Source organism: Notothenia rossii (genome assembly GCF_949606895.1).
Source record: "Notothenia rossii genome assembly, chromosome: 3".
Classification (NCBI taxonomy): Eukaryota; Metazoa; Chordata; class Actinopteri; order Perciformes; family Nototheniidae; genus Notothenia; species Notothenia rossii.
Genome location: NC_136901.1, coordinates 84,035,622 through 84,061,050, shown reverse-complemented (window position 1 = coordinate 84,061,050; position 25,429 = coordinate 84,035,622). Strand labels below are relative to the sequence as shown.

General features: G+C 40.0%; 1 protein-coding gene and 1 long non-coding RNA gene across 2 annotated transcripts in view; both read left to right on the top strand.

Moving 5' to 3' along the window:
- LOC307034161 (uncharacterized protein) overlaps nt 1-23,316 on the top strand; it is a 112,027-nt gene extending 88,711 nt beyond the window's left edge. The window contains exon 6 of the mRNA XM_079672931.1: nt 23,065-23,316. Within this exon, the coding sequence (XP_079529057.1) occupies nt 23,065-23,154 (90 nt within the window). The 3' untranslated portion in view covers nt 23,155-23,316. The remainder of the gene's footprint in view (nt 1-23,064) is intronic.
- LOC307031480 lies at nt 15,978-16,662 on the top strand. Its single transcript, XR_013805981.1, has 2 exons — nt 15,978-16,057; nt 16,147-16,662. It is a non-coding gene; the product is annotated as an uncharacterized lncRNA (long non-coding RNA).
- Nucleotides 23,317-25,429: the final 2,113 nt, after the last annotated feature.

Sequence of the window (25,429 nt, the reverse complement as noted above, 5' to 3'; positions counted from 1 at the left end):
TGATTTATTTAGGGCCATCAGACATAACTGTTTCAAGATGTTCTCCTCTGCCATTTTGTATACGTTATGAATGTTCAAATCTGTTTACTTCTTCCATGACCGTCATCTACTTACTGTCTCGGCCAATGCTCTGTAAAAACATCAATTGGGAGTTGTGTTGATTTCTTGCTTCCTTTTTTTAAAGGATTTTTTTATAATACTAAGCTGAAGAAACCTAATCCGTCTTTGTATTTATTTTGGCATATTTAACCCATTTCGACATGTTGACATTTCATAACTGTTTGACCTTATACCAGGGACTTATTAATGATATGATTTTTGGAGTTTCAAACCTACAGATATCAGAATTTAATAGCAGAGAGTACTGAGAGTACTTAATTGCCATGTCTTTATTTGCGTACTTCTGTAATTACATTTTTTATTTTGAGTGCTTGAGTGTGTCCAAATGCCAAAAATGGTAAGATGCAGTATAAAGTACACAAATGGTGCACTCGTGAAGGTCATAAAGTTAAGTGTAGAACTGATACTCCCCCTCACTGATCACCATCTTGGCTGCCATTGCTCTGGTGAACACAGCACTACACACAGTGGTGTAGTGGGGATTTTTTTACTGGGGGGACGCTATTTTAATTAGCTCCAAACAATGCCACACAAGTAAGCAAGCGCGCAGTGCACTCACAAAACGGGCAGACAGGTCCAAAGAAACTACCGGTATGCTTAATCCTACTTTAGTTACTGTACTGCAAAAAGCAGACGGCGCTGCGCTCAACACACACAGACTCAAAACCATGGACACACTGGCACGTAAATTATATAAACAATTTATAGGCCTAAATTGCCTAAGCTATACAGTATTGCAACTAAGCAGACAGTGCTGCCCCTCCCTCCCTCTCGCTCTCTCTCTCTCTCTCTCTCTCTCTCTCTCTCTCTCTCTCTCTCTCTCTCTCTCTCTCTCTCTCTGTATTCTGTAGCTTAATAAGATGTTTGGTTTACATACTGGATATACTTACTGAGCAACAGCAGTGAGTTGGATGGCTCCACACACCAAAGACATTGTTGGAGTTGCTCAATGATCTATATTTCACTCTATGTAGGCTAGCTGTTTTGTTCCATAACATTACAATAGCCACAGTGTAGGTGGTAGAAAGCGGTAGGGGAGAGGTGAGAGGAAATATCACCAAAACCAAGAGATGTGAAGAACTTACAGGTTAAAGTATGTGTTGAGATAGTGCTCTCTGTAAGGTAGAGCATTGTCATTTTCACAAGTTGAACAATATTGTAGAGTATCACTGATTTATTTGTTTTTAAACACCAAAAACTCCCTTGCTTTATTGGCAGTGGACTCCAAAGCATGCCTTCATGTATTTTAGAGTACCTAACATTTTTCCTTTTTTTTTTTTACAGTATATGATTTTGTGCATCCTGTATTTCTGTAAACGTTATAATCCTACAACCAGTCTTGACCATTTGTGATTATCTAACGTTACCAAATGTATCAGGATTTAAACCTAACAATTACTTTTTAACGAGAGACATTTCAATCCATTATAGCATTATAAAGTAAAACCAGTGGCATAAGGGACTAGGCCATGCCCTTTCTTATTGCAAATAACCATGTTATCGTTACACCTGTGGACAATTTATACTGAGAAAGAAGTGGTGTATAATATTTTACACAGCATACATGTTATGTTTCATTTTTGCAAAGTGCTTTTAAGAGGGAGAGACCGAAGCATGGATGAAAAAACACATGGGGAATATGTTGTGATTCACACAAAATTGATATTTATTTGCAAAAGACAATGTTTGTTGTTCAAAATACAAAATAGAAAGTCAGAAGTCAACTACTTATTAAAATCGAGCACTCCACCTTTCAGATCTGACATCCCTTTGTAAAGACTTTCTGCTTGAGAACAAGAAGCAAAGCCACATGCAGCAGCTACACTGAGAGTCATGCGTTGTGGTGGGCCATCTCTCCACCCTTTGACCAAGCATCAAGGCTGTTACTCAGAACTATGGGCTTCAAAAGGATGTGAAGTAAAGTGAGAGCTACATTAGACTTCAGCAGGCTTCATCATAATTTTAGTTTTACACATGCTCATTTAAAGTAAAACATTTCTATCTCAAGATTATTTCTAAAGATGCAAAAGCATTTATCTAATTTACAATCTAACTGTATTTATTAATTAAACATTCAAATAGACAGGCTGCCATTCTATCAGCATGTGAGATCACGGTTATAGTTCCTGCTTTGACTGAAAGACGGGGGTTGGACCAGGAAATGATGGGCACCTCCCCTGACTAACTGCAACTACGGATAAAAGGCAATAACTTGCAGTAAGGTTCAATCAAAAAGGATCATCACATAGTGTGACTAGTAGTATTCCACTTGCCATTTGAAACAAACAAAAGTACATTAGCAGTGCAAGCCCAGCTTCCTGAAGTTTATAGAATGATAAAGTACAATCACCCCTTTGTATTCACACCTCAGTGTGAAGCCCAACCACAGCAGCGCTGAAGTTTCCATGCGTCATCTGGTTGTCAGTGTGAAGCCTTTATATCTGACTGTTTGTGTGAAAGTACAAGGCATGTTATGGCTTGTTGTCAATGTCAACAACTGTTGACCCTGAAGAAAGCCACAAACCACAACCTGCAGCTCTGACAAATGTTCTGGAAATGTTGGCCATATAGATAGAAAGCTATTTATATTTCTTATTCTCTATATTCCTTTTGAGTTGTCAAGAAATCCTAAATCTTTATTTTTTGTAAAAATTATGTGTGGGGAGTTTTACTGGACTGCATTATCTTGATGGGTGTTCCCTTTAATAAGTGTCAGTAAGAGTGCACAGACACTATAGCGGAACAGGAGTGTTTTATGTTAAGCACCTTGTAAATAGTTGGTTTAATTTATCTGTTTTCTTTCCTTGGTGTACATTAGTTTTCTCTTCCCGGGGAAAACATATACAGGAGAGAAACTGTAAATCGTCTCAGGACAAATGTGTTCCTTTGATTCTCTGAGAGTGTCGCTCTGCTTCTTCCTCTCTAAAGCTCTCTGAAATGAAGTGTATTGTAGAGGACGGATGTTTTAACAGCCCAACTCTGTGTTGTGCTCTTCCTGCTGAAGTGACTGACAGGCAGAGGGGGTGTTCATCATTTATGACGTGGAGCATCCAATTGGCTGGTTTGCACAGTATTTAAGATGGTTCCTCTGTCCTTATCAATGTGGCAAATGGCAGCTTGTATTTTCTATGTCTTCACAAATCCAAAAATTAAATGAACGCAAGTTTAAATAAATGGCAACAACAATGTGGAAGGATAAGTCCTAGAGACACAGGCCTATACATTTTTGGATGCATTACAAAGGATGCATTATAATGAATATTCAACTACTCTAAAAAATATATATATTTGGTATTAATCATTTTACTATCACTAAAATATGGCAGTTAGCAAATGAGAAAGCTTTTGATCACTTCCAAGAATCCCTTTCAGGAATCCAGACAAACCTTAGACATTTTGCTACGTCCTTAGAATCTAATCTAATGCCAATTCTGAAAGTGTCAGAGTTAATCATTTGCTACAGAGCGCAGGATCACAGGAAGTTTCAGTTTCAATTCCTTTAGTGTGTATGCTTACACATTCATCAAATAAGAGGCGGTTCTTAAACTGGTCTACTTTGGATACATTCATAATGGACTTTTCTGCATTGTTTCACCACATCCATCAAACACATTTGTTACAGGAGCAACCATTACAAACTGGAGGGATCAAGTTTAAAAGACCTAGGCATATTATATCAGGAAACCTATTTAAAAAACGTTGCGTTATAGGAGACGTAGGAGTGTTTTTAAAGATGCTTAAACGTTGAACATTCTTTTAAAAAATGCGTAACTCCCCAAACTGTTTGGTACTATAATACAAAAGAATGGAGCAACCTTTAACTGCAAATGTATCTTCCTTCATTAGCCAGCATACAAAACATTGCTTTCACATTTCTGTGACCAGGAAATTGGCTTTAAGCGTGTTCATTTTAGCAATGAATCATGTCAAAACCTAACTGCTGGTGCTGTAATGTGTGCAGATGGGAAGGTCATATTTTCCACTTTGGTGCAACACCAACAAAGCCGAAATAATGACTGAACAATCACATATTTTTTCATTGTTTCCTCCCATGTAATATTGAGTTTAAAACAAAAATCCTGCAGAAATCTCAATTAACTGCGGACCCAAGTGGATGAAGGAGGCCAGGGGCGGACTGGGACTAAAAATCAGCCTGGGAAACTCGGCCAGCCGACCTGCCCAACTCGGTACCACTAGTCAATTGTCAAAGGGAGGGGCTGTTAGTGAATTGTCCGACCGGCCCACTTCGGTACCGGCCCACCGGGAAAACTCCCGGTATTCCCAATGGCCAGTCCGCCCCTGAAGGAGGCTGCGGCTTATGGCACATTTCCACTGCAGCGGGGTAGCCCCGTTTAAGCGTCCCTAAGCGTCCTCGCTCAGGCCTCGGGCTGCCTCGCTGGCCGTCAGAGGCCGTGGCGCATTTCCATTACAGTTTAGGACCTGGGGTAGCAACACAGTGTAGGCGAGGCATCTGTGCAGAGACATCCTGGAACACTTTCACATTTCGAGTTGTTCTGTCGAGCTCCCGCTGGATTTTATCATCCCCAATGAGATGTAGGAACGTCGTCACCTCCTCGGTCAACCACGGTGTGCTTTTCTTTGACGTTGCCATTTTTGTAGCTCCTCCGTTTACAAAAATGCTGTGTATAAAAATGCTGCAAGCTTGCTTCTAGATATACAGGACTGTCTCAGAAAATTAGAATATTGTGATAAAGTTCTTTATTTTCTGTAATGCAATTAAAAAAACAAAAATGTCATACATTCTGGATTCATTACAAATCAACTGAAATATTGCAAGCCTTTTATTATTTTAATATTGCTGATTATGGCATACAGCTTAAGAAAACTCAAATATCCTATCTCTAAATATTAGAATATCATGAAAAAGTATACTAGTAGGGTGTTCAACGAATCACTTGAATCGTCTAATTAACTCGAAACACCTGCAAGGGTTTCCTGAGCCTTGAAAAACACTCAGCTTGGTTCAGTAAACTAAATCACAAGTATGGGGAAGACTGCTGATCTGACTGCTGTCCAGAGGACCGTCATTGACACCTCCATCAGGAGGGTAAGACACAAAAAGAAATTTCTCAAAGAGCAAGCTGTTCACAGAGTGCAGTTTCAAAGCACATCCACAAAAAGTCTGTTGGAAGGGGGAAATGTGGCAGGAAACGCTGCACAACCAAGAGAGATGACCGCAGCCTTAACAGCATTGTGAAGAAGAGTCGCTTCCAGAATTTGGGGGAGCTTCAAAGACAGTGGACTGAAGCTGGAGTCCAGGTATCAAAAGTCACTGTTCACAGACGTGTCCGGGAAATGGGCTACAATAGCCGTATTCCCATGGTCAAGCCACTTCTGAACTCAAGACAACGGAAGAGGCGTCTGACTTGGGCTAAGGAAAAGAAGCACTGGACAGTTGCACAGTGGTCCAAAGTCCTCTTTTCAGACGAAAGCAAGTTTTGTATTTCATTTGGAAGTCAAGGCGCCAGAGTCTGGAGAAAGGCTGGAGAGGAGCAAAATCCAAGTTGCTTGAAATCCAGTGTGAAGTTCCCACAGTCAGCGATGGTTTGGGGAGCCATGTCAGCTGCTGGTGTTGGTCCACTGTGTTTCATCAAGCCCAGAGTAAATGCAGCTGTGTACCAAGAGATTTTAGAGCACTACATGCTTCCGTCTGCTGAAAAGCTCTATGGAGATGAGGAATTCATTTTCCAGCATGATCTGGCACCTGCCCACAGTGCCAAAACCACCAGTAACTGGTGTACTGACCATGGCATTACTGTCCTCGATTGGCCTGCAAATTCCCCTGACCTGAACCCCATAGAGAATATGTGGGGTATTGTGAAGAAGAAGCTGAAAGACACCAGACCCAACAATGCTAATGAGCTAAAGGCCGCTATTGAAGCATCCTGGGCATCCATAACACCTCAGCAATGCCACAGGCTGATTGCCTCCATGCCACGCCGCATTGATGCAGTAATCCGTGCAAAAGGATTCCCAACCAAGTACTGAGTGCATTAATGGACATTTTCAAATGTTTGATTGTGTTTTGCTGTTATAAATCTTTTTTTTTTACTTGGTCTGAGGAACTATTCTAATTTTTTGAGATAGGATTTTTGAGTTTTCTTAAGCTGTATGCCATAATCAGCAATATTAAAATAATAAAAGGCTTGCAATATTTCAGTTGATTTGTAATGAATCCAGAATGTATGACATTTTTGTTTTTTTAATTGCATTACAGAAAATAAAGAACTTCATCACAATATTCTAATTTTCTGAGACAGTCCTGTATATGCGAGGCTAGGGATGATCTCGCGCGCGATCTTGTGACGATTCTCTCTGACCAATCAGCAGTCGAGAGTGTTGACGTCACTAGTTCAGCCCTGGCCCTGGCCTGATAGAACCACAATTTTACGGGGCCGGAAAAAGAGGGAAAAAGTACCCGCTAGCCGGTGCTACGCTATATGGAAAGGCCACCAAAAACTGGCCTGGCCACTTGAGGACGATTAAGGACGCTTAAACGGGGCTACCCGCAGCAGTTAAATCCCCACTGCTTCTTTCCACAGATTGATGGCACTCCCTGCCATCAATCTATTTAATTCCCATACACAGCGGAAAGATTGTTCTCCTCTGGTTTTGTGTTTCTGCCATCTCCGTTGCTCAGCCAACTATGTTTGGCTGCTGTTTAGCTCTTAGCCTCTGCCATCCTGCCATTAGCAAAACAAGCTCACAATCACGCTCTGCTATCCGCGTAGCCCCCGTTCCGGAATTCTCCGACTGGGCTCCTCTCTGCCACACTCCCAGGACTATTCACAAACCCTCCCTCAGTCCGGCCATTCCAACTGGGCTGTTTTCCATCACCGCTGCCGAGGTTCGAGGTCCGGTTTCTGCAGGGCTAATGGTGCTAGCTGCTAGCTGGCTCGTCGCTCTTCTCGTGATGCTGCTCCAATACTCCTCGCTGGAACTTCGTAACTTTTTCTACAACACTATCCCCGACTGCCTTGCCATTATCAAATCCCTTGGGCTTCTGCGTCATCCCCGCTACATACACCGGGCATCCAGATGCAAGTTGTTCTACTCCGAAACTCCTATCCCCGCAGTTGTTTCTGACAGACGGTCTGTCGCATGGCGATGTCGTCATCATAACGAACGACGTCATCCGACCAAACCTCCCGTTCGCTCTATCTACCTGAGTTCCCTGGCCTGTGCTGACAGTGTGCTGGTTCCTCCCTCCCTGTTCCCCCCAGCAGCTATGAACAACTATGCAACATTTATGCTGCAGAATACCCGCTCCCTCAACAACAAAGCACTACTCATCCACGACATTATCACTGACAGAAGCATTGACATCCTATGCTTAACAGAGACATGGCAAAATCAGCAGGACTTTGTGACACTCAATCAAGCTACACCCCCTGGCTATTTGTACACATCCACCAGCTTCAAAATGGCCTCAGTCACCCCATACTAAAAAAACCTGGCCTGGACCCCGACGATCTTCAGAACCACCGGCCGATCTCCAACCTTCCCTTCCTCAGCAAAACTCTGGAAAGAGTGGTCGTCGGCCAACTCCATCTCCACATGTCCAACCATGAGCTCTATGAGCCCTTCCAATCCGGCTTCAGACAGCAACACAGCACTGAGACCGCCCTCATCAAGATCACCAACGATCTCCTCATTGCTGCTGACTCTGGCCGCCTCAGCATCCTCATCCTCCTGGACCTCTCTGCAGCGTTTGACACCATCTCTCACAACATCCTCCTCACCCGCCTCTCAGACCTCCTAGGTGTCACTGTCACAGCGCTGTCCTGGTTGACATCCTACCTCCACAACAGGAAACAGTTTGTCTCCATCAGTGGCTCAAACTCACCCCCGGCCCCAGTCCACCACGGTATACCCCAGGGCTCTGTGCTTGGCCCCCTCCTGTTCACCATTTACATGCTCCCCCTCGGCTAGATCATCCGACATCATGGACTCAATTTCCACTGCTACACTGATGATACCCAACTGTATCTCAGCACCACTCCATCCTCCCAGCTCCCCCCTCAGTCTCTCATCAACTGCCTGCATGACATCAAAACATGGATGTCTTCCAACTATCTTAAGCTGAACAGCAATAAAACAGAGCTCATGGTTGTGGCACCCAAGGCCCTGCTCCAGAAGGTTGGTGACTTCATCCTTGAGGTCGACGGCTGCTCCACCTCCCCATCTCCTGAAGCCCGCAACCTGGGTGTCATCCTCGACTCCATCCTTTCCTTCCATTCCCACGTCAAATCTGTGACCAAATCGGCCTTTTACCACCTAAGGAACATTGCCAGACTCCGACCGTCACTCTCGGAGTCGGTTGCCGAAGCCCTAGTGCATGCGTTTGTCACCACCCGCTTGGACTACTGCAATGGTGTCCTGTTCGGGGTTCCCAACAGAACCCCGGACAGGCTCCAGTATGTCCAAAACTGTGCTGCTAGGGTACTCACACACACAAAGCCGTGGCAGCACATCACTCCCAGCCTCATCCACCTACAATGGTTGCCGGTCAAGTCCTGCATATCCTACAAAGTCCTCCTCCTCACCTACAAGTCCCTCCATGCCCTTGCCCCCCAGTACCTATCGGACATCCTTCACCCACATGCCCCACCCCGGAACCTGCGGTCCTCAGACTCTGGCCTGCTTACCACCCTCCGCACCAAACTGCGAACCTTGGGGGACAGAGCCTTCAGTGTGGCAGCCCCACCCTCTGGAACGCTCTCCCTGCGGAGATTCGCAACATCCCCACACTCAACGCCTTCAAAAGGGCCCTCAAGTCCCATCTGTTTGCCAAGGCTTTCGGCCCCTAAATCGATCTGTTGTTTTGCCTGTCTGACTTTTGTTTTGTTATGTTTGTTTTTTTGCCCTTTTACTTGTAAAGCGACCTTGGGTCCCTTGAAATGCTCTATATAAATCCAAGATATTATTATTATTATTAATGCAGTCAGGATGTCGTTGGGCAAGAAACCACACCCCAAATTGATCATATTGTACACAGCTCTCGTTTACAATTGGCGTAAGTATGCACTTATTTCATTTTCAATGTCAATTATTGTTCTCTTATTATGTTAATGTTGTCCTCTTCTTAAATTAATCCTGGTAACACAATCGCTCAATGTTCAAATGAAACACTATGGTCTAGGTAAAACACATTTAAGTGGCTTCAAAAGGTATTTGCTTGCTTAGCTCCTCAGACAGCCTAAGTTTGCCACTTGTGTGCATATCATACTGGACAGTGGCAACACTGCACTCCATCAAAAAAGTCCATCTGGACATGAAAAGAAAATCAAGATTGTTTTCGATTCATCTGTTGTGTGTGTTTACGCTCTGTGCAGTTATAGGAAAACAAAACATAAAACAGAAGCTTGCTTTTGCTCTTGTTTCATGTGTTTAGGTTGGAACAAAGGTTGATATAATTTCCACTGTGGTGGTACAATGAAATAAGGAGAAGCCAATCAGGTTGCTCTAAAATTGTAACCTCCCACTTCATATGATTACATTAAGGTGAATCTTCTCGAATACGATTTAATTTACTGGCAGCCACGAGTGGATTGACCTGAAAATGCTGATCATAGTTTATTCACTGCTGATGCTTGGAGTGGGGCGTAAGTATCTAGACTTGAGATATAGTATATTAATTGTCATGTTCTGATAATCATTCAGCTGGGTGCTAATTATTCTGAATGTATCACAAATCAATCATCTGTGTGTTTATTATATTTTTCAGGATGCACACACGATCAGATCTTTGAGACAAAGACTGTTGGTGTTGGGGATGATGTGACTTTGACTTGTTCACACCAGAAATCTTTGAATACACGCTGGTTCTGGATCAGGCATGGTCCTGGAAACTTTCCTGAAGTCTTGGGAGGAACATATTCTTTTGATTATGATGGTGTTAACAAGACTCCTCGCATTACAGCAAAACAAGGGCCTGGAACCTTTCTCCTGCAAATAAGTAAAACAGAGCCAAGCGATACTGGAGTTTACTACTGCCTAAAAGTAGACAAGCTTGACATGACATTTTGGAATGGGACATTTCTGAGAGTTAAAGGTCAATCATTTATACTGTTCATTTTAGTTATTACTGTCCGCTCCATAACTTAATTGTATTTTACTACTTTCTTAATGTGTTATGAACTAAACCCCTTTTGTTTAATATGGTAGCTTACTATTTTTGTCTTTTATCTTTACTGACCCTTTGCGGGGTAACATTGTAAATGACCTCAGAGGGAAATGCATGAATGATTTCTGATTTCTGAAATGAAATACAGCAAACGTAGATTTCACCTTTCTTTAAAAATGTATCCTTTATCTATATATTTATATTTTCCAGGCCCTGAACCAAATATCACTGCCATTATTCAAGGCCATCAGTCTGATCCGGTCCTTCCAGGAGACTCCGTGACTCTGCAGTGTGCAGTCTTCTCTGAATCTCAGAGCAGAACTTGTCGAGGAGGAACCAGAGTGTACTGGTTCAGAGCCGGATCAGACGAATCTCATCCCAGTGTCATTTACAGCCATAAAAACAGCAGAGATGATTGTGAGAATAGTCCTGAGGCTAGCTCTCCACGGAAATGTATCTACAACTTCTCTAAAAACGTCAGCTCCTCTGATGCTGGGACTTATTACTGTGCTGTGGCCACATGTGGGGAGATGTTATTTGGAAATGGAACAAAACTGGACATTGAAGGTAACTGCAGAGCGTTTACACATCTTTAATAAGCATTCATTTTGAATATGGTAGAAACCCTTATCAACCAAAATCCAATTTACATGCATTGTAACGTTTATTTTTTTATATGTTCTCCTTTTCTCCATGATTTTAGCACCTAAGTTGTGGGATCAGCAGAAGGCCATCGTAGTTCTGCTTCTGTTAGCTGCTGCTTTGGCTATAAGTCTAATTGTTATCGCCTTCCTGATTTATACGATCAAGATGAAAACTTTTGATTGTTGCAACGGTAAATAAAGTTTCTCATACCTCAATCAATCAGTTATTGGGAAAAGCTCACTTTTATCTACATCATGTTTCATCAAATGTATTTTATTTCAAAATACAGCTTCTCTTTCTCTGCAAACAAATCCCGTACCAGCCAGCGGTGACAGGCAGAGCCAGCAGGTACGGTCAAAAAGAGAAGATGTGACTGAAAAAAGTTGTTGACTCATTTTATTTTCTACATGTTAATCCCATCTCAAACATTTTCCCATATTTTTTTGCAGAGAGAGGAGGACTCAATAACTTATTCTGCACCAACTTTCACGAAGAGGAAAACTGGCAGAGCAAACAGGAAGAATACAAAATCAGCAGAGGGAGAGACGATCTACACCGATGTCAGGTCTTTAGTGATGGACTAACAATATACTGGACTTTCTGATTAAAGCTTACTGTTGGGGATATATGTTCCTAGGCCCATAACTTTGACCCAGTCAGTTTGTACTGCCCTCACTGAGCACAGGCCTGCAACCTTGGGCTGCTGTGCTCTCAGTGTTTTGTCTCCCTATTCCTGCCTGTTGGCGTCAGCTGATAGAGGTGTTTTAGTGCTTTGCCTGTTTTATCTTGTTATGCTCAATATTGATTATTCTCTCAGAACCAGCTAAATACATGGGTCTGGGGTAGAGATCTTCAGAACTGGTTTGGCAACCGCTGTGTCACCTCGCGGCGGCAGCACATGTCTTGTCAGTTCTCTGGCCGTAACTAAACTATCAGTGTTTGCCATCAAAGTTCCAGCTCAGTTTTGTCTCCGTTGCTTCTGAAGTTTCCATCACACTTACAATGTTGTAAATATGTTGCTTCACTTTCAGAAATTTGAGAAATGTTATAACCTGTAAAAAATATACATATACAGATATATCATTTTGAAAGGATGTCCAATCTGCTTAAAATCATAGTATAACCTTTTTTTTTATTTTTATAAAAGTACATTGGTTACATGACTCAAATTGTTGTATCTTTAATGGCTTTTAATGGTGATATTCTACACCTAAATATGTGTGAAACTGTTAGATTAGATTGTGCGCAAAGTCTGAGGTATAAATACGGTAAAGCTATTCGCAAATCATTCTTAAAATACACAACATGTCACTCATTTGACCATCAACATTAACCCATGCTGTTAGTTATGTATATATGAAACGTGTATTTCAGCCACAATAGTGGCAAGGGTCTGCCGGTCAGACCACACATTGATCCAGACTGAAATATCTGGACAAATGTTTCCATCGGATGTATCCTAGTCATTTTTTTTGGTACCCCAATGTTTATCTAGTGCATCGGTACGTCGAAGATTGTTGTGTTGTGTGAAATCACTACACTAGGGATTGCAGTGAAATTTGGTACATAAGAAATGGTGACAAAAGAAATACATGGCAGGACAGTTGCTCAGCTGCTAATATACTGAACATGAACTGCAATTTACCCATTGCATGTCCGTGTTTTAGTCACCACAACTTTATAAAACATGCCAAAAAATGTACAGCATGAAGAAATGGTGGGGGGCAACTGAAAACCCCCGTCCTTCTAGCCTCTCATCACTTTGTAAAGCCCTTTGATGTCTGGTGTGAGAACAAGCAAAGCCACATGCAACAGCTACACTGACAAGCAGGCCCAACGCTGTTTACTCAGAACACACCTGACTATTGGGTTCAAAACGATATGTAGTGAGGGGGAAGTTGCAATAAACTGCTAATTAGTTTTCAAAGTGCTCAGTAAAAGTACCAAGAGAAAGAGGCAACCATCTACTCTTATGCATCTGCCAGAGTACTCTGCTATGAGTGCTGCCTTTATTGTGCATTGGAGCAGATTTTTCTAAAGCGTTCAGACAGATTTTTGTTGATTATCTGGCAAACTTAAGTCCTGCACTTGACAAAAAGACGGTCATGTCATAACTTTACCCTTTACTGAAATGTTTTATTATTTCACTTTTAAAATCAGCAGTGCATGCCGAGTTTCCTGAGGCTAAAACAGAGAGTGAGAAAGGCAGAAGCCCCTCTCTGTTGACACCTTAGTTTGAAGCCAAACCACAACAGTCCCTAAGTTTCCATGCATCATTTGTCTGTCAGTAGTGACTGTGAATGAATGTCAATCTGTTTCTGTCAGCTTGCCAAATGCAGGCAGTGCTGTGCACACAAAGTAAAAAGTAGATGGTCCAAAGAATATGATTTCACTTGTTAGAAGCAACAGCATTGCTCTGTAAAATGTGAATACTTCAAAAAAGGCTGAGGAACCCAAGGTAAGGTATGCTTTGAGGCTTCTTCTAAGCCTACAATGCTCCAGTGTAGATATGGCAATGAAACCCTTAAATCCCAAGCTCCTCCAACAATTCAACATAATATATATATATATATATATATATAGGACATGCAACGATAAAAACTAATTAAGTGCAAGAAGAAACAGTAGAATAGTGCAGATTATGTTGCAAGACCAATGGGCAAGTAATGCTTATGACGTTAACTATTATATACATGTCAGAAATAAATAAAACAATAAACTAAATAATGCAGAGAATGTTGTAAGTGACCAAGTAAATGCAGGAGTCTATAAACATGTACAATTAAATAGTGAAAAAATAAAATACTGTTTATTGTGATCAGGGGCGGACTGGCCATTGGGAATACCGGGAGTTTTCCAGGTGGGCCGGTACCCTAGTGGGCCGGTCGGACAATTCACCATTTTTTGGGACGGTCGAGTTTCCCGGGCTGATTTTTAGTCCCAGTCCTATCTGAGGACTATGTGCCTTTCAGTCAACCTGTTTATTATCCACATTTTTTTTATTTGTGTGTGGAAACATTTGAAAAATCTTACAACAGCCCATGAATCACAAACATATTACTGCTTGTTAGTTGAGGATTTCTGGTGATAAGGCCGCACAACAAATAAATACTAAATATATGGAACAGAAAATGTATTGTGTGATATTGTCTCTTTGGTTTGTTTATATTAGTATTTCACAATAACATCAGATCATTTACTGTTTTAACTCTGTGTCAGCAATAGAAACCCAACATGAAAAGTGGGCTGTTGGTTTTGTTTCATGTGTTTAGGCTGCACAAGACAGTTGATGGTTCATTATATTTCCGCTGTGGTAAAAGGCGACTTAGGAGGCCAATGAGATTGCTCTGAAACTGTTACCTCCCACTTGATATAATGACATTAAAGTGAATCTTTTTTAATGCGTGTCAAAATTGCACCAGTCTCAAGTGGAATAAACAGAAAATGAGGATCGTATTGTATTTACTGCTGATGCTGGCAGTGGGACGTAAGTACATGTAAAAATGTCCTATTGATTTTCAGATGTGTGTGTTCATGTTTACAATAATTGAGAGAGTTCATTTTTTCTCTGTGTTTAATGTAAAATGTATTTTCAGGATGCACAAAAAAATCAAACTTTGAGATAAAGACTGTTGGTGTTGGAGTTTCTGTGGAGCTGACATGTCCCCGCAAGTCTTTGGGAAGCTTGTTTTGGATCAGGATTGATTCTGGAGACTTTCCTGAAGTCTTAAGAAAGACATTTAGCCTTAAGAGTAATGATCGCATCACATCTACAGAAGAGCGTGAACTATTTGTTCTACATGTTAAAGAAGCAAAGCTAAGTGATGCTGCGGTCTACTACTGTATTCAAATAAGCCAACAGAACATCAAATTCCTGACACAAACTGACCTAAGAGTTAAAGGTAAATACGCTTCTTATTTCATTACAGTTAGTAACACATTACAATTCCTGTTTCATGTACTTTAGTTTATTTTTCCATATAAACAACTAGAATGTAAAAATAGTTCATTTTCAGTATCATTTTTACTCTTAAGTAGATTTGCAAAGAAATGTATGCACTTTTATACTGCAACATTGGGACACACATTTTGAACTACTACTACTTATTTAACTATAATTCATCTTTATGTGAACTTGAGCTCAAATTGAGAACACTGATTGTCTGACAGCAAGAAATAAGAGAGCCAGTGAAACAATAAATTGCATCTAAGGAAGTATCTTTAATGAGATACTTGTAATCTCACTCAAGGAATTTTTACTTGAGACAGTATAATTATGAAGTAATAATACATTTACTTGAATGCCAATTGATTTACCTAATACTGATTGCAGCTTTATTTTAAAAATCATGATCGTATTTCTATCTAACTGAAACTACATTTCCCAGAACCTGAAAGCACTGCAGTTTCTCCAACTGATCCAGTCCATCCTGGAGACTCTGTGACTCTGCAGTGTTCAATACTCTCCGACTCCGAGAACAAAACACGACCAGAAGAACAAAATCTGTGCTGTTTCAAGGCTTTTAATCAAAGTTTGAATAATACTCGAGGAAACGGTGTTGAAGTACATGAAAAGGAACCAGGTGGACCCTCAAAGAAGAAATGTGTCTACAGCTTCTACAAGACATGTGACTGCGATGTGGCCGCATGTGAGGACATCATTTCTGGAAACAGATCAGAACTCAACACCACAGGTAACTGCATCATGTTTAACTGTAATTAGTAATGTAGCATATGAGATTGATTAAGGTCAAGTAATGGTCCATAACATAATCACTTGGAAATTGCTCTTAATTTCACACATGCCAAATGTTAATATTCATTATCTGCTTTTTTCCCCACATTGTGTCATCAGACTTCCTGTTGAATCAGCAGCAGAACAATACCATCATCTCTCTGTTAGGTGCTGCTTTGGCTATATGTGTGATTGTTAATGCCTCTCTCATTTATGCAATCAAGAAACTGAAGGGGAAATCCTGTGGTGTTTGCAACAGTAAGTAAATTCACTGATACAAATATATATCTAACCTATTTGGCAAAAGCTGCCTTACATTAATGGGTTTTGTAATGTTTCATTATAATACAGCTGATGTTGCTCTGCATACAAATGAAACAACAGCCGGTAAAAATCAGCGAGGTCAGCAGGTAAAGTAAAAGACAAGCCTGTAAAGTTGTTAGCATAGTTTTTCCTCTAAAAATGTTGTCTCATAACATTTCTCTGTATTCTTTCACAGACAGATGATGACTCATTGATTTATTCTGCACCAACCTTCATCCGTAGGATATCAAGCAAAGGGACTGGGGGTGCAAAAGCAATGAAAGAAGAGTGTATCTACACTGATGCCCGGGCTCTTGGGTTGGCTTGATGGTGTAATACTGGATTTGCTAATCTTTGCAGATGCAATATTTATTTTAATTCTGTTCAAGAAAGGTACTAGCCCCTAATGTCATTAATCCAATTCATATATTGGATTGTACTGTATGTATATGTTTAGCAAACATAAGTAATCATCATGACACAACACTAATATAAAAGCTACTGTAAGCTTGTGTAGATAGACATACTGTACACTGGATACATATTTGTTTTATTGTGATTAATCAAAGTTGTGAACAACAACTTGCATCATAAAGTTTCAAGTCTTTAAATGTACATTTTCCACATCTGTGTACTGTCTGTGTCAATGCTATGTAAAGATAATTTGTAATGTGTTGCTTTTTTCCTAATAAATAATTTAATTTTCACAAGAGATACCAAACTGATAAGGAATTGAACCGGCTGCTCTGTTCACACAGACAGATACAGCTCAGATTGATGAACATACTCCACATTTTAACCCCCCCTTAGTTATTACCCAAACAAGCTCTGCATTATACTTTTGCTCACATAGGTCAGCCAAACTCAGGTCAAAGTTCATTACATCTGTACATATTTTTTTATGTTTATGTTTAACATCATATAGCCTACATCAGTCTAACACAAAAAATACCCAATAATCCAGAAGGCTTGCATAAAAACTGTTTTTCCATGGGGATGTCAATATGAGCTTAACTTTGTGACACTCCATAGGCCAGCTGTTGCGTTAAGATGAGTCTTGCTCTCATTTCATGTACAGTACATGTTGATTAATTATTTCCTGATGTTTAGCTTTGCTAACTGCTCTACTTCTCTTGTCAGCTGGAGTGTTAGTTGTTCAGTCCACCAATTTGGTCCAGACTGGATTTGTTTCAAGAAATCGTAGATGGATTGCCAAGTTTATTTAGTCATTATATTGAGCCTAGAAAAAACATGGTTAGGAAACGTTGCTAAAGCAAGCATGTTGTGTCTCCATTATCAGTCAGTAACTCTAACTAACTAGTGCACTTTTTCCTGCCATTTTATTTAAGTGGACATTCTGTATAAATGTGCCCACCATATATTGCCCTTATCAATTGCAGTTTAAAATCAATTAGCTCGTTTTTAACAACGACAACAATTAATTGTATTTTTCCATTTGATTTTGGAGTATTTTTGAAAATAGGATCTGTAGCAAACACATGTTTATGATACTTGCAAGTTCTTTTCAGCAAGATAATCTTTAGATAATTTGTATCATTGTTTTTATTACTGTTGAAGCATAAATGCAATGAGCAGAAGTAAAAAGCTTACAATAGGTGATAAACAAACTACATTACATTCGCATGGCTGGGCGTCACCACCGCTTTACTCAAGGCTCACTCGTGTTTGGCATGATGACGTCGAGTAGTCTCATTTAGTCGGTTATCATTAAAGCCGGTTTTATGACACGTAGAAGCTGCGGTCGTTCTCAAGTGCTGCATTTACTGACATATTTTATTTTAATAATTAAGGCCTCTCACTAAAAACCATTGACCACTGACTTCAAGACAAGACAACCGGAGGTTAAGTACTTAATCATTTCCGGGTTTCAAGATTCATTCCTGCTCAACACTGTACGTCAACAGAGTTAGGAAACTGTGTGAAGCAAACGGGCTGAATCTTGAATCACTTCGTATTTACTAGTTCGCTGTATTTCCTGTCTGCCATTTTATGTTTATGTAACTTCTGTATAGTTAGAGTGGTGCAGTGACGCGTCCTAAAACCCGGAAGTAAGCTGCACATGGGTACCTTCCAGTTTCCTCGACAAAAAAGCAATGTAATTTCTCCATAGGATTTTGGAAAATAGCTCAAAATAAGGTTTGTGGTTGACACACATTTAAGAGACGGATCACATTTTGTTCAGTCGGATAATCTCCACATGTCTACCCTACTTTTATAATTTTCTAATGATAAATCTATCGATCGTAAATCTATCGATTGCTTTTTTGTCGAGGGAACCGGAAGGTACTCATGCGTATCTTACTTCCGGGTTTTAGGACGCGTCCCTGCACCACTCTATTAGGGATGCTCCGATCAGGGTTTTGGGGCCAATCGCCGATCACCGGAATCAGAATCGGCCGATACCGATCGCCGATCCGATCATAGGATGGGTGGGGGCTATGGGGATCTTCCATTTAACCTGTTGAACCCCATCCGCCCGCCCCCGGGCGGAAAAACGCATCATCTGCAGGAAACAGTGTCTGAGGGCTTCATAATATTTAATAAACTATGAATGTTTCATATCCATGTAACGGGAAGAAACTCAGCTAACTGATGATGTGAACCATTTTTAGCAAAAAAAAACAAGACTAACGCTGAGCCTCTGAATTAGCCCTGAACGAAAGAATGTTAACGACGTTAGCACAGAAAACACGGTATAACACCCTTATTACTTATCGTAACTGCACATCCAAGATATCGATTAGCATCGTGAGAATACACAGAATTGATAGGTATCTATATCATCACTCCATGATAAGAATTTGGGACATTATAAACAAAAACAGACATCACAACACGTGGCATTAGGTAGCCAACACGGCAATATGTCTTACCTCTGTTGTTGTCTGATCAAAAGTTGTCTTAAATGGCATTAAAATGATAAAAACGCTGCTGAAGGTTAATCCATAGGTTCATCTTATGTGTCTGTGTCACTTTGAAATGATTTCTGATAATCCATCAGCAATAAACCTAGTTTTAAGTTTTCAGATTCCAGAGTGCAAGACTTAGGCAAACTGCGTGTGCATAGCCCCCACTTCTCAATGGTAACGTTGGTGTGTATGTGGAGATTCCCCTTCGATTCTATTGGCTCTAACGGTTAAAAAGACATGTCAATCATCAAAATCGACCAATGGGTTCCAGAGAGGTGGAGTTTATTTTTCTAAACCTCTCTAAAAAAGGTAAAATGTCACTTGTTTTGCATCAATCTTGATACAGGGTACTTATTATATGTTGTACTTTGGATTCCTAAAGCTTTTAGTCTACCTTACCATCATACAAGGGTGGTTTTCACTATAAGTAAAAAATAATGTTTGGACGGACACTATAATTTACAGTTTTTTACTATGTTCGATCTGAATTTATTTTAAATAAAAAACATCTATATTGATTCTGACTCTTCTACATCCAACTCACAGGTTTATCATTACTGCAGATTGCTGTGAGATTATTAATTTTCCCCTTTTAGAAGTGTAGTTATGGTCATTTGTTCTGGAAATGTCATTTTCGAGCCTGAGACCTGAAAAACAGGCTTGGAGCTTAACAGGTTAAAGTGATGTTTAAAACTCAGTTAATGGGGCTCATTTTCATATTGCTTCAGTTTATAATAAGTCTGTATATGTCTCATGCAGCTCGCTAATCCAGTAATGAGTGACCTGACCTTGAAGAATAAACATATTTATAACTAGTTTAGGTTGTTCCAGATAAACTAGCTAAGAGTGTTAGGTCTAACTTGAAGTGTGTGTTTTGCTCCGCTCAGCGGTCCGTCACAGCGGCCGGAGCTGCAGGATTTCTGCTTCACACACGTTGCATACCCCTATTTTAATGTCTTTTTCGGACACCTTAAAAAACTGGCAGGCTGATGAAGCCATTTGGGCGAGCTTGTTTTGCCGCGCACAGAGAAAAATGTCATGTATTTTACGTAATCTGATCGGCTCTCCTGATCGGCCTTTATAGAGAGAACTGATCACACTATTAAGAGTGAATATCGGCCGATAAGAATCGGCGGCCGATCGATCGGAGCATCTCTGGTATAGATGAACCCACTATAGAGAGCACTCTAATTCAACCAACGAACCAACATTTTTGTCCATGGCATGTGAACTACTTCTGATAACAATTCGACAAAGCTTTTTACCAATATGTAAATTACAATTAAGCGACAAGACTAGCAGACTTTGCATGATGATGATGATAGATTTCTAAAATGTCCATTAATTGCTCACTATATAGTTCTGCAGGAGAACACCTACATTTGTTAGCTTATTACACCGGAAGCATCACCTGAAAGTAAGCCCAATTTGTTAAGGGTTTTTGGTGCGATGCCTGAAATATGTCTTTGGTTAACTCAAGCTTAAAAGATTATTAAAGTCTACAGCATAAAATATATCAGTAAATACAAGTCTTGTGAACTTTTAAGAAGTTAGGTATCTTAAAAAAGGTAGTCGCTAACAAAGGGCTAACTGAGACTCATTAATAAACGGCGGCGTGCTGAAGTCTGCCTTTAGCAGTTAGATGAGCTTGGTGTATTTTGTTTAAAGATGTAAATAGCGGTTTTCTAGTCTTTCTAGACATGTTGACTGCTGGGCAGGAAAACCACCAACCTCTGGTTAGAGGACGACCACTCTACCTCCTGTTGTGTGCACAAATATATCCGACATTAATTATTTTTGTTTTTCTGACTGTGAGAACATAATGTTCTTTAACTGGTTATACTTTGTCTCTGGCAGCACAATGTTACCTGTTAACAGCTAACCTGGTTTGTAAAATGTGCTAAAATGACTTTGGTAAGTTGAGAAAAATAAGATGATATGCTTCACAACAAGTGTGAAGGGAGGGGACTTTTTAATCTTGATTCTATGATAGCCAATCAGATGCATGGTACACTCTGACACACACAATCATGGTCATGTGACTTCAACATTTGTACTCACTGAAATACCCAAAAGTTTCCTAACAAGAGACAATATCAAGATGTTGCTGTTATGGGTAACACTGCTTTTTCTTCATCAAGGATGTAAGAGCAAGTATTCAGTAAAAATGTGCATGCCTACTATTGGGGTTCATTTGTGTTCTTGCATGATGTATATTGTTTCACGTGTTGTATTCTGACATTTATTTCAGATACGTTGGTTCCAGTGACTACAGTTCCTCTTGGTGAATCTGTGACCTTCACGTGTGCTCTGCCTATTGAGTTTAGCAGTACACAGCTCTACTGGTTCAAGCAAAATGCTGGAGAGAATCTGACATTAATTGTGAAACTGCTCAGATCTACAACACCTCAGTTTGCACCAGAGTTTTCTGACTCAAGATTGGAGATAAAACGTGATATCAATTTAAGCAACCTGACGATTCGGAGGACAATCCCAGAAGATGAAGGAATGTATCACTGCTTAATGACAGAGCTTTATGGACATCCTGAATGGAGTGGGACATATTTGTTACTAAAAGGTAAATGTGATCTAGTTTATTATAAATAGTTTTGTAAATGCTTCAGGTCGGATCCAAAGCTGCACTTTGGTAATGTTTAAGTAAAGTAACATTTAAATTATCTGTTGCATATTAACACAAATTAAAATACAAATTCAGTTAGACATACAATTAAGATGAAATTATTCTATTTATTTTCAGATATTTGTATTTACTTTGGATGTTGATTTATTTACCAACAGCTATGTCGTATATATTTGAGAAAATTACAGTGTTAACCACTCAACACTAAAAGTGATGGCAATTCTGCCATGCATCATATCTTTAAATATATGGTTAAAACTTGGTAATTAAGTTCTATCCTCTGCTTTATCTTTATTGAAGCTCTAATCTATATCTAAACAATCTAATTTCACTTTGAGGAAATCTCTACTAATAAAGAAACTCCACATTTGCTAAATATCAGCAGATTCATATTAATACTTTTACAAATGTCAGATGAAATGGGATAGATTTTTTAAAACAGTTTTGTATTTTTCAGGAAACACTCAGAGGACTTCAAAGTATTCTGTTCAGTGGCCGACATTATCTGATCCAGCTCCTCCAGGAAACTCGATGACCCTTCAGTGTTCGGTCCTCTCTGACTCTGAGAATAAAACATGTCCAGGAAACATCAGTGTGTTCTGGTTCAGAGCCGGTTCAGATAAATCTCGTCCTAGCATCATCTACACTGATGGAAGAAGACAAGAGGAATGTGAGAAGTTACCGGACACTCAGAAGAGTTGTGTTCATCACTTCTCAAAGAACTTCAGCTCCTCTGATGCCGGGACTTATTACTGTGCTGTGGCCACATGTGGAGAGATATTATTTGGAGATGTAACAAAACTGAAAATTGGTATGTTATACCGAGCCAATCTATTAGCTTCTTTAAACTTTCTTTATGGATGGCGAGCCAATGTAATTTAAGTATTGCAGATGTCTTGGGCATTATTTTATCTGGCCTTAGACATTGATGTACATCACATGTTTGTAATAAGCAACCCAATTGGTTTAAGTCAGTGTGGTTGAAGTGTTTGATAGGGACATTTGCATTTGCATTGATAAGAGGTTACATTCAAATCAAAGTCAAATCAAATCCATATTGATTGTGAAGAAATATTTGAAGTAAAGTAAAATATTCTTGGGTGAAAGTAGATTTTGTTTTACTCTAACTAAATGTTATTGTGTTTTCCTTTCATGTTTCAGGAACCGGCTTACTGTCTTTTGGTGATTTACAGACTGACGATGTATTTCTGCTTCTGCCGTCTGTGGTCTCGGCCATTAGTGTGATTGTTATAGCCATCCTTATTCACGCCATCAAGAGAAACAAGTGTGATCATTGCCATGACAAGGGTAAGTATATAGTCCCTCTCTATATCTCTTATTAGCTGATGCTAATGTCAGTATTTTTAAAAACTAGGGCATCCTTATCTATTTCTGAATTCCTTTTGTTCATATTGTAGCTGCAGTGTCCCTGCAAGGAAATGTTGCAAAAATGAATGTGAAGGTAAGATCAACATTGCAAAAGGCTTATGATGCAACTCGATCAGGTTTGTCATCACAAATAATTTGTAATATATTTCCTTAGAGAAATGAAGACCCGTGGATTTATTCTACTGTCGTCTTCACCGTGATGGAAACTGGCCCCGGGGTCTACACGGCTGCCAAGGCTTCTTGATCTGAGTCAAATGTGGAGTCAGCGATTCTCAAGAAAGATTGTTGATATTTGATCTTAAAAACAAATGTCCCCCTTCGTATTTACCCTGCCTCTTGCTCCCACTGCCTTTCTCTTTACACATCCATGGCCCTCCTTTCCCCTGTCCTCTGCACAGGCATAAATGCCCTGATGATGATTGGCTGGATCAAAACCAGCTCTTCTTTTAGCATAGGCACATAATGCAGTCAGCAAGCGGAGTGTAAGTAGATGTTTGTTAGTAGTATATTGGATTTGAATATTAGACGGCACTTTTTAACTGGACTGTTTCAGATGTCTTTGTACCAAATGTGATATAATGTTAATGTGTTTCAGTTTAAAGTAAGTAAGTAAGTAAAAGTTTATTTCTAAAGCACCCCTCCCAGCACGAATGCACAGAGTGCTGTACAAAATATAGCAGTCAAAACAATTAGGCCAATATGGCACTAAGGCATAATAATAACAAAGCATAACATGACAGGAAAATAGAATAAAAACTTAAAAACAATATACAAACATGAAACCAAGTGCAAGAGGACCAGTGATCGACAGTGACAGGACAGTGACGTGATGAACGGCCTAAGACTGCTCAAACGCCTGCTTAAAAAAGTGCGTCTTTAGGTGTCCCTTGAACAGGTTGAGGGAGGGAGCCGATCTCAGGACCGGGGTAAGTGCGTTCCAGAGTCTAGGGGCGGCCGCCCCAAACGCCCGGTCCCCCCTGGTCTTTAGTCGGGTCCTGGGCACTGCCAGAAGCCCCTGGTCAGAGGACCTCAGCGAACGAGTGTTTTGGTGTGGTGGAATGAGCTCGCTGATGTAGGCTGGGGCTTGGCCGTTTAGAGCTTTGTATGAGATAATCAGGATCTTGTACTGGATCCTGAAATGAACTGGTAGCCAGTGCAGGGAGGCTAGAATGGGGGTGATATGGCAGGATTTTTTAGACCTGGTGATTGGTGATTATAAAGCTGTTATAACATGTTGGAATCAGCTTGCATTATTCATAAAATTTTTGTTTGATGTTTTGTTTTACTTGTGCTTTAGTGATATTGAATGAATTTAAATAAAAAATGCATTTTGTTCCATTTCTGTATGTTGAACTTTTTGTCAAACACACAGATAGTGAATGTCAAACATACTGTCGTCACACTGATTCTATGCCGCCATACACCCTTTGTCTTATCAACTTCAAAGCAGGAAGAGTCTATTTCCTCTATATATAATCTATTTTCTGCTCATCTCCATACCATACATCAGGGAGCATTAAAAGGAATTGTTTTTTGTTTCTTTTAAAGCAAATGTAGCTTCATTACTGTATTTTTGGTGAAAAGCAGTCATTTGGATTGTTTTCTGTTTTCAAGTTTCTTCTTCTTCTGCTATTAGAAAACTAGTACAATTACAGTAAACATATTTATTTTTCTTAAAATATGTGTGCCATATAACCAAAAGTACATACAACAATCATTTTTTGAAAATGATGTAGTTCATGCAAAGTTCAACCCGTTTTATCCGTCAAAGAAGTCAAAGCATTTACTGCTAGGTGATTATTAAGGGGACACATTTTCAGTCATTTGCATCAACAAGAACAATGCACGGTCATAAAATGAATAACTTATTGTAGATGCAGCATTTTTTTTTGATGAACATTGATTACCCACATATTCTCTCTTGGTGTTTGAACATTTTATTGATTTCAACTTGAGGCATTCTCAGTCGCCTCCTCATGCCTGTGCAACAAGCAGTGTTCTTTCGTGCTTGTCACATCAACAACTAACTCTTTAAAAGCAAAATATAAAGCAAAGTAATCAACAGCACAACATTTGTTAAAAACATGCAAAGCTGAGCTAAGCCAAAGCTCAAACGGGCGCGTGGTGCTGTGTGTGGTTTGCTCTCACAGCGGAGTACACACACTCCTGTGGCAACTCTTGCTTTTGCTTCACTTTTTTCACTTTTCTTGAGGAGTAATTCAGTGCTGCATAGTTTACCACCTCTTCGTCTCCATCCTGCAAATCATATAGTCTATTAAATATACATTCCTTAAATATTAGGCCTGTAAAATAAAAAACACTTCATCCAAACCAAGTCTAATGTTTGAATGTTTGAGTCTAAAGTCAGAAAAATGTACATAGATGCTTTTTGCCTCCATATTTGGTGCATAGTTTCAAAGTTCAAAACATATTTACCAGGTCAGTTGATTCGTCCACTGCCGCCTCGTTGGCTCTAGGATTACGGGTGGTACACGTTGCTACTGCAGAAAAAGTAAAAT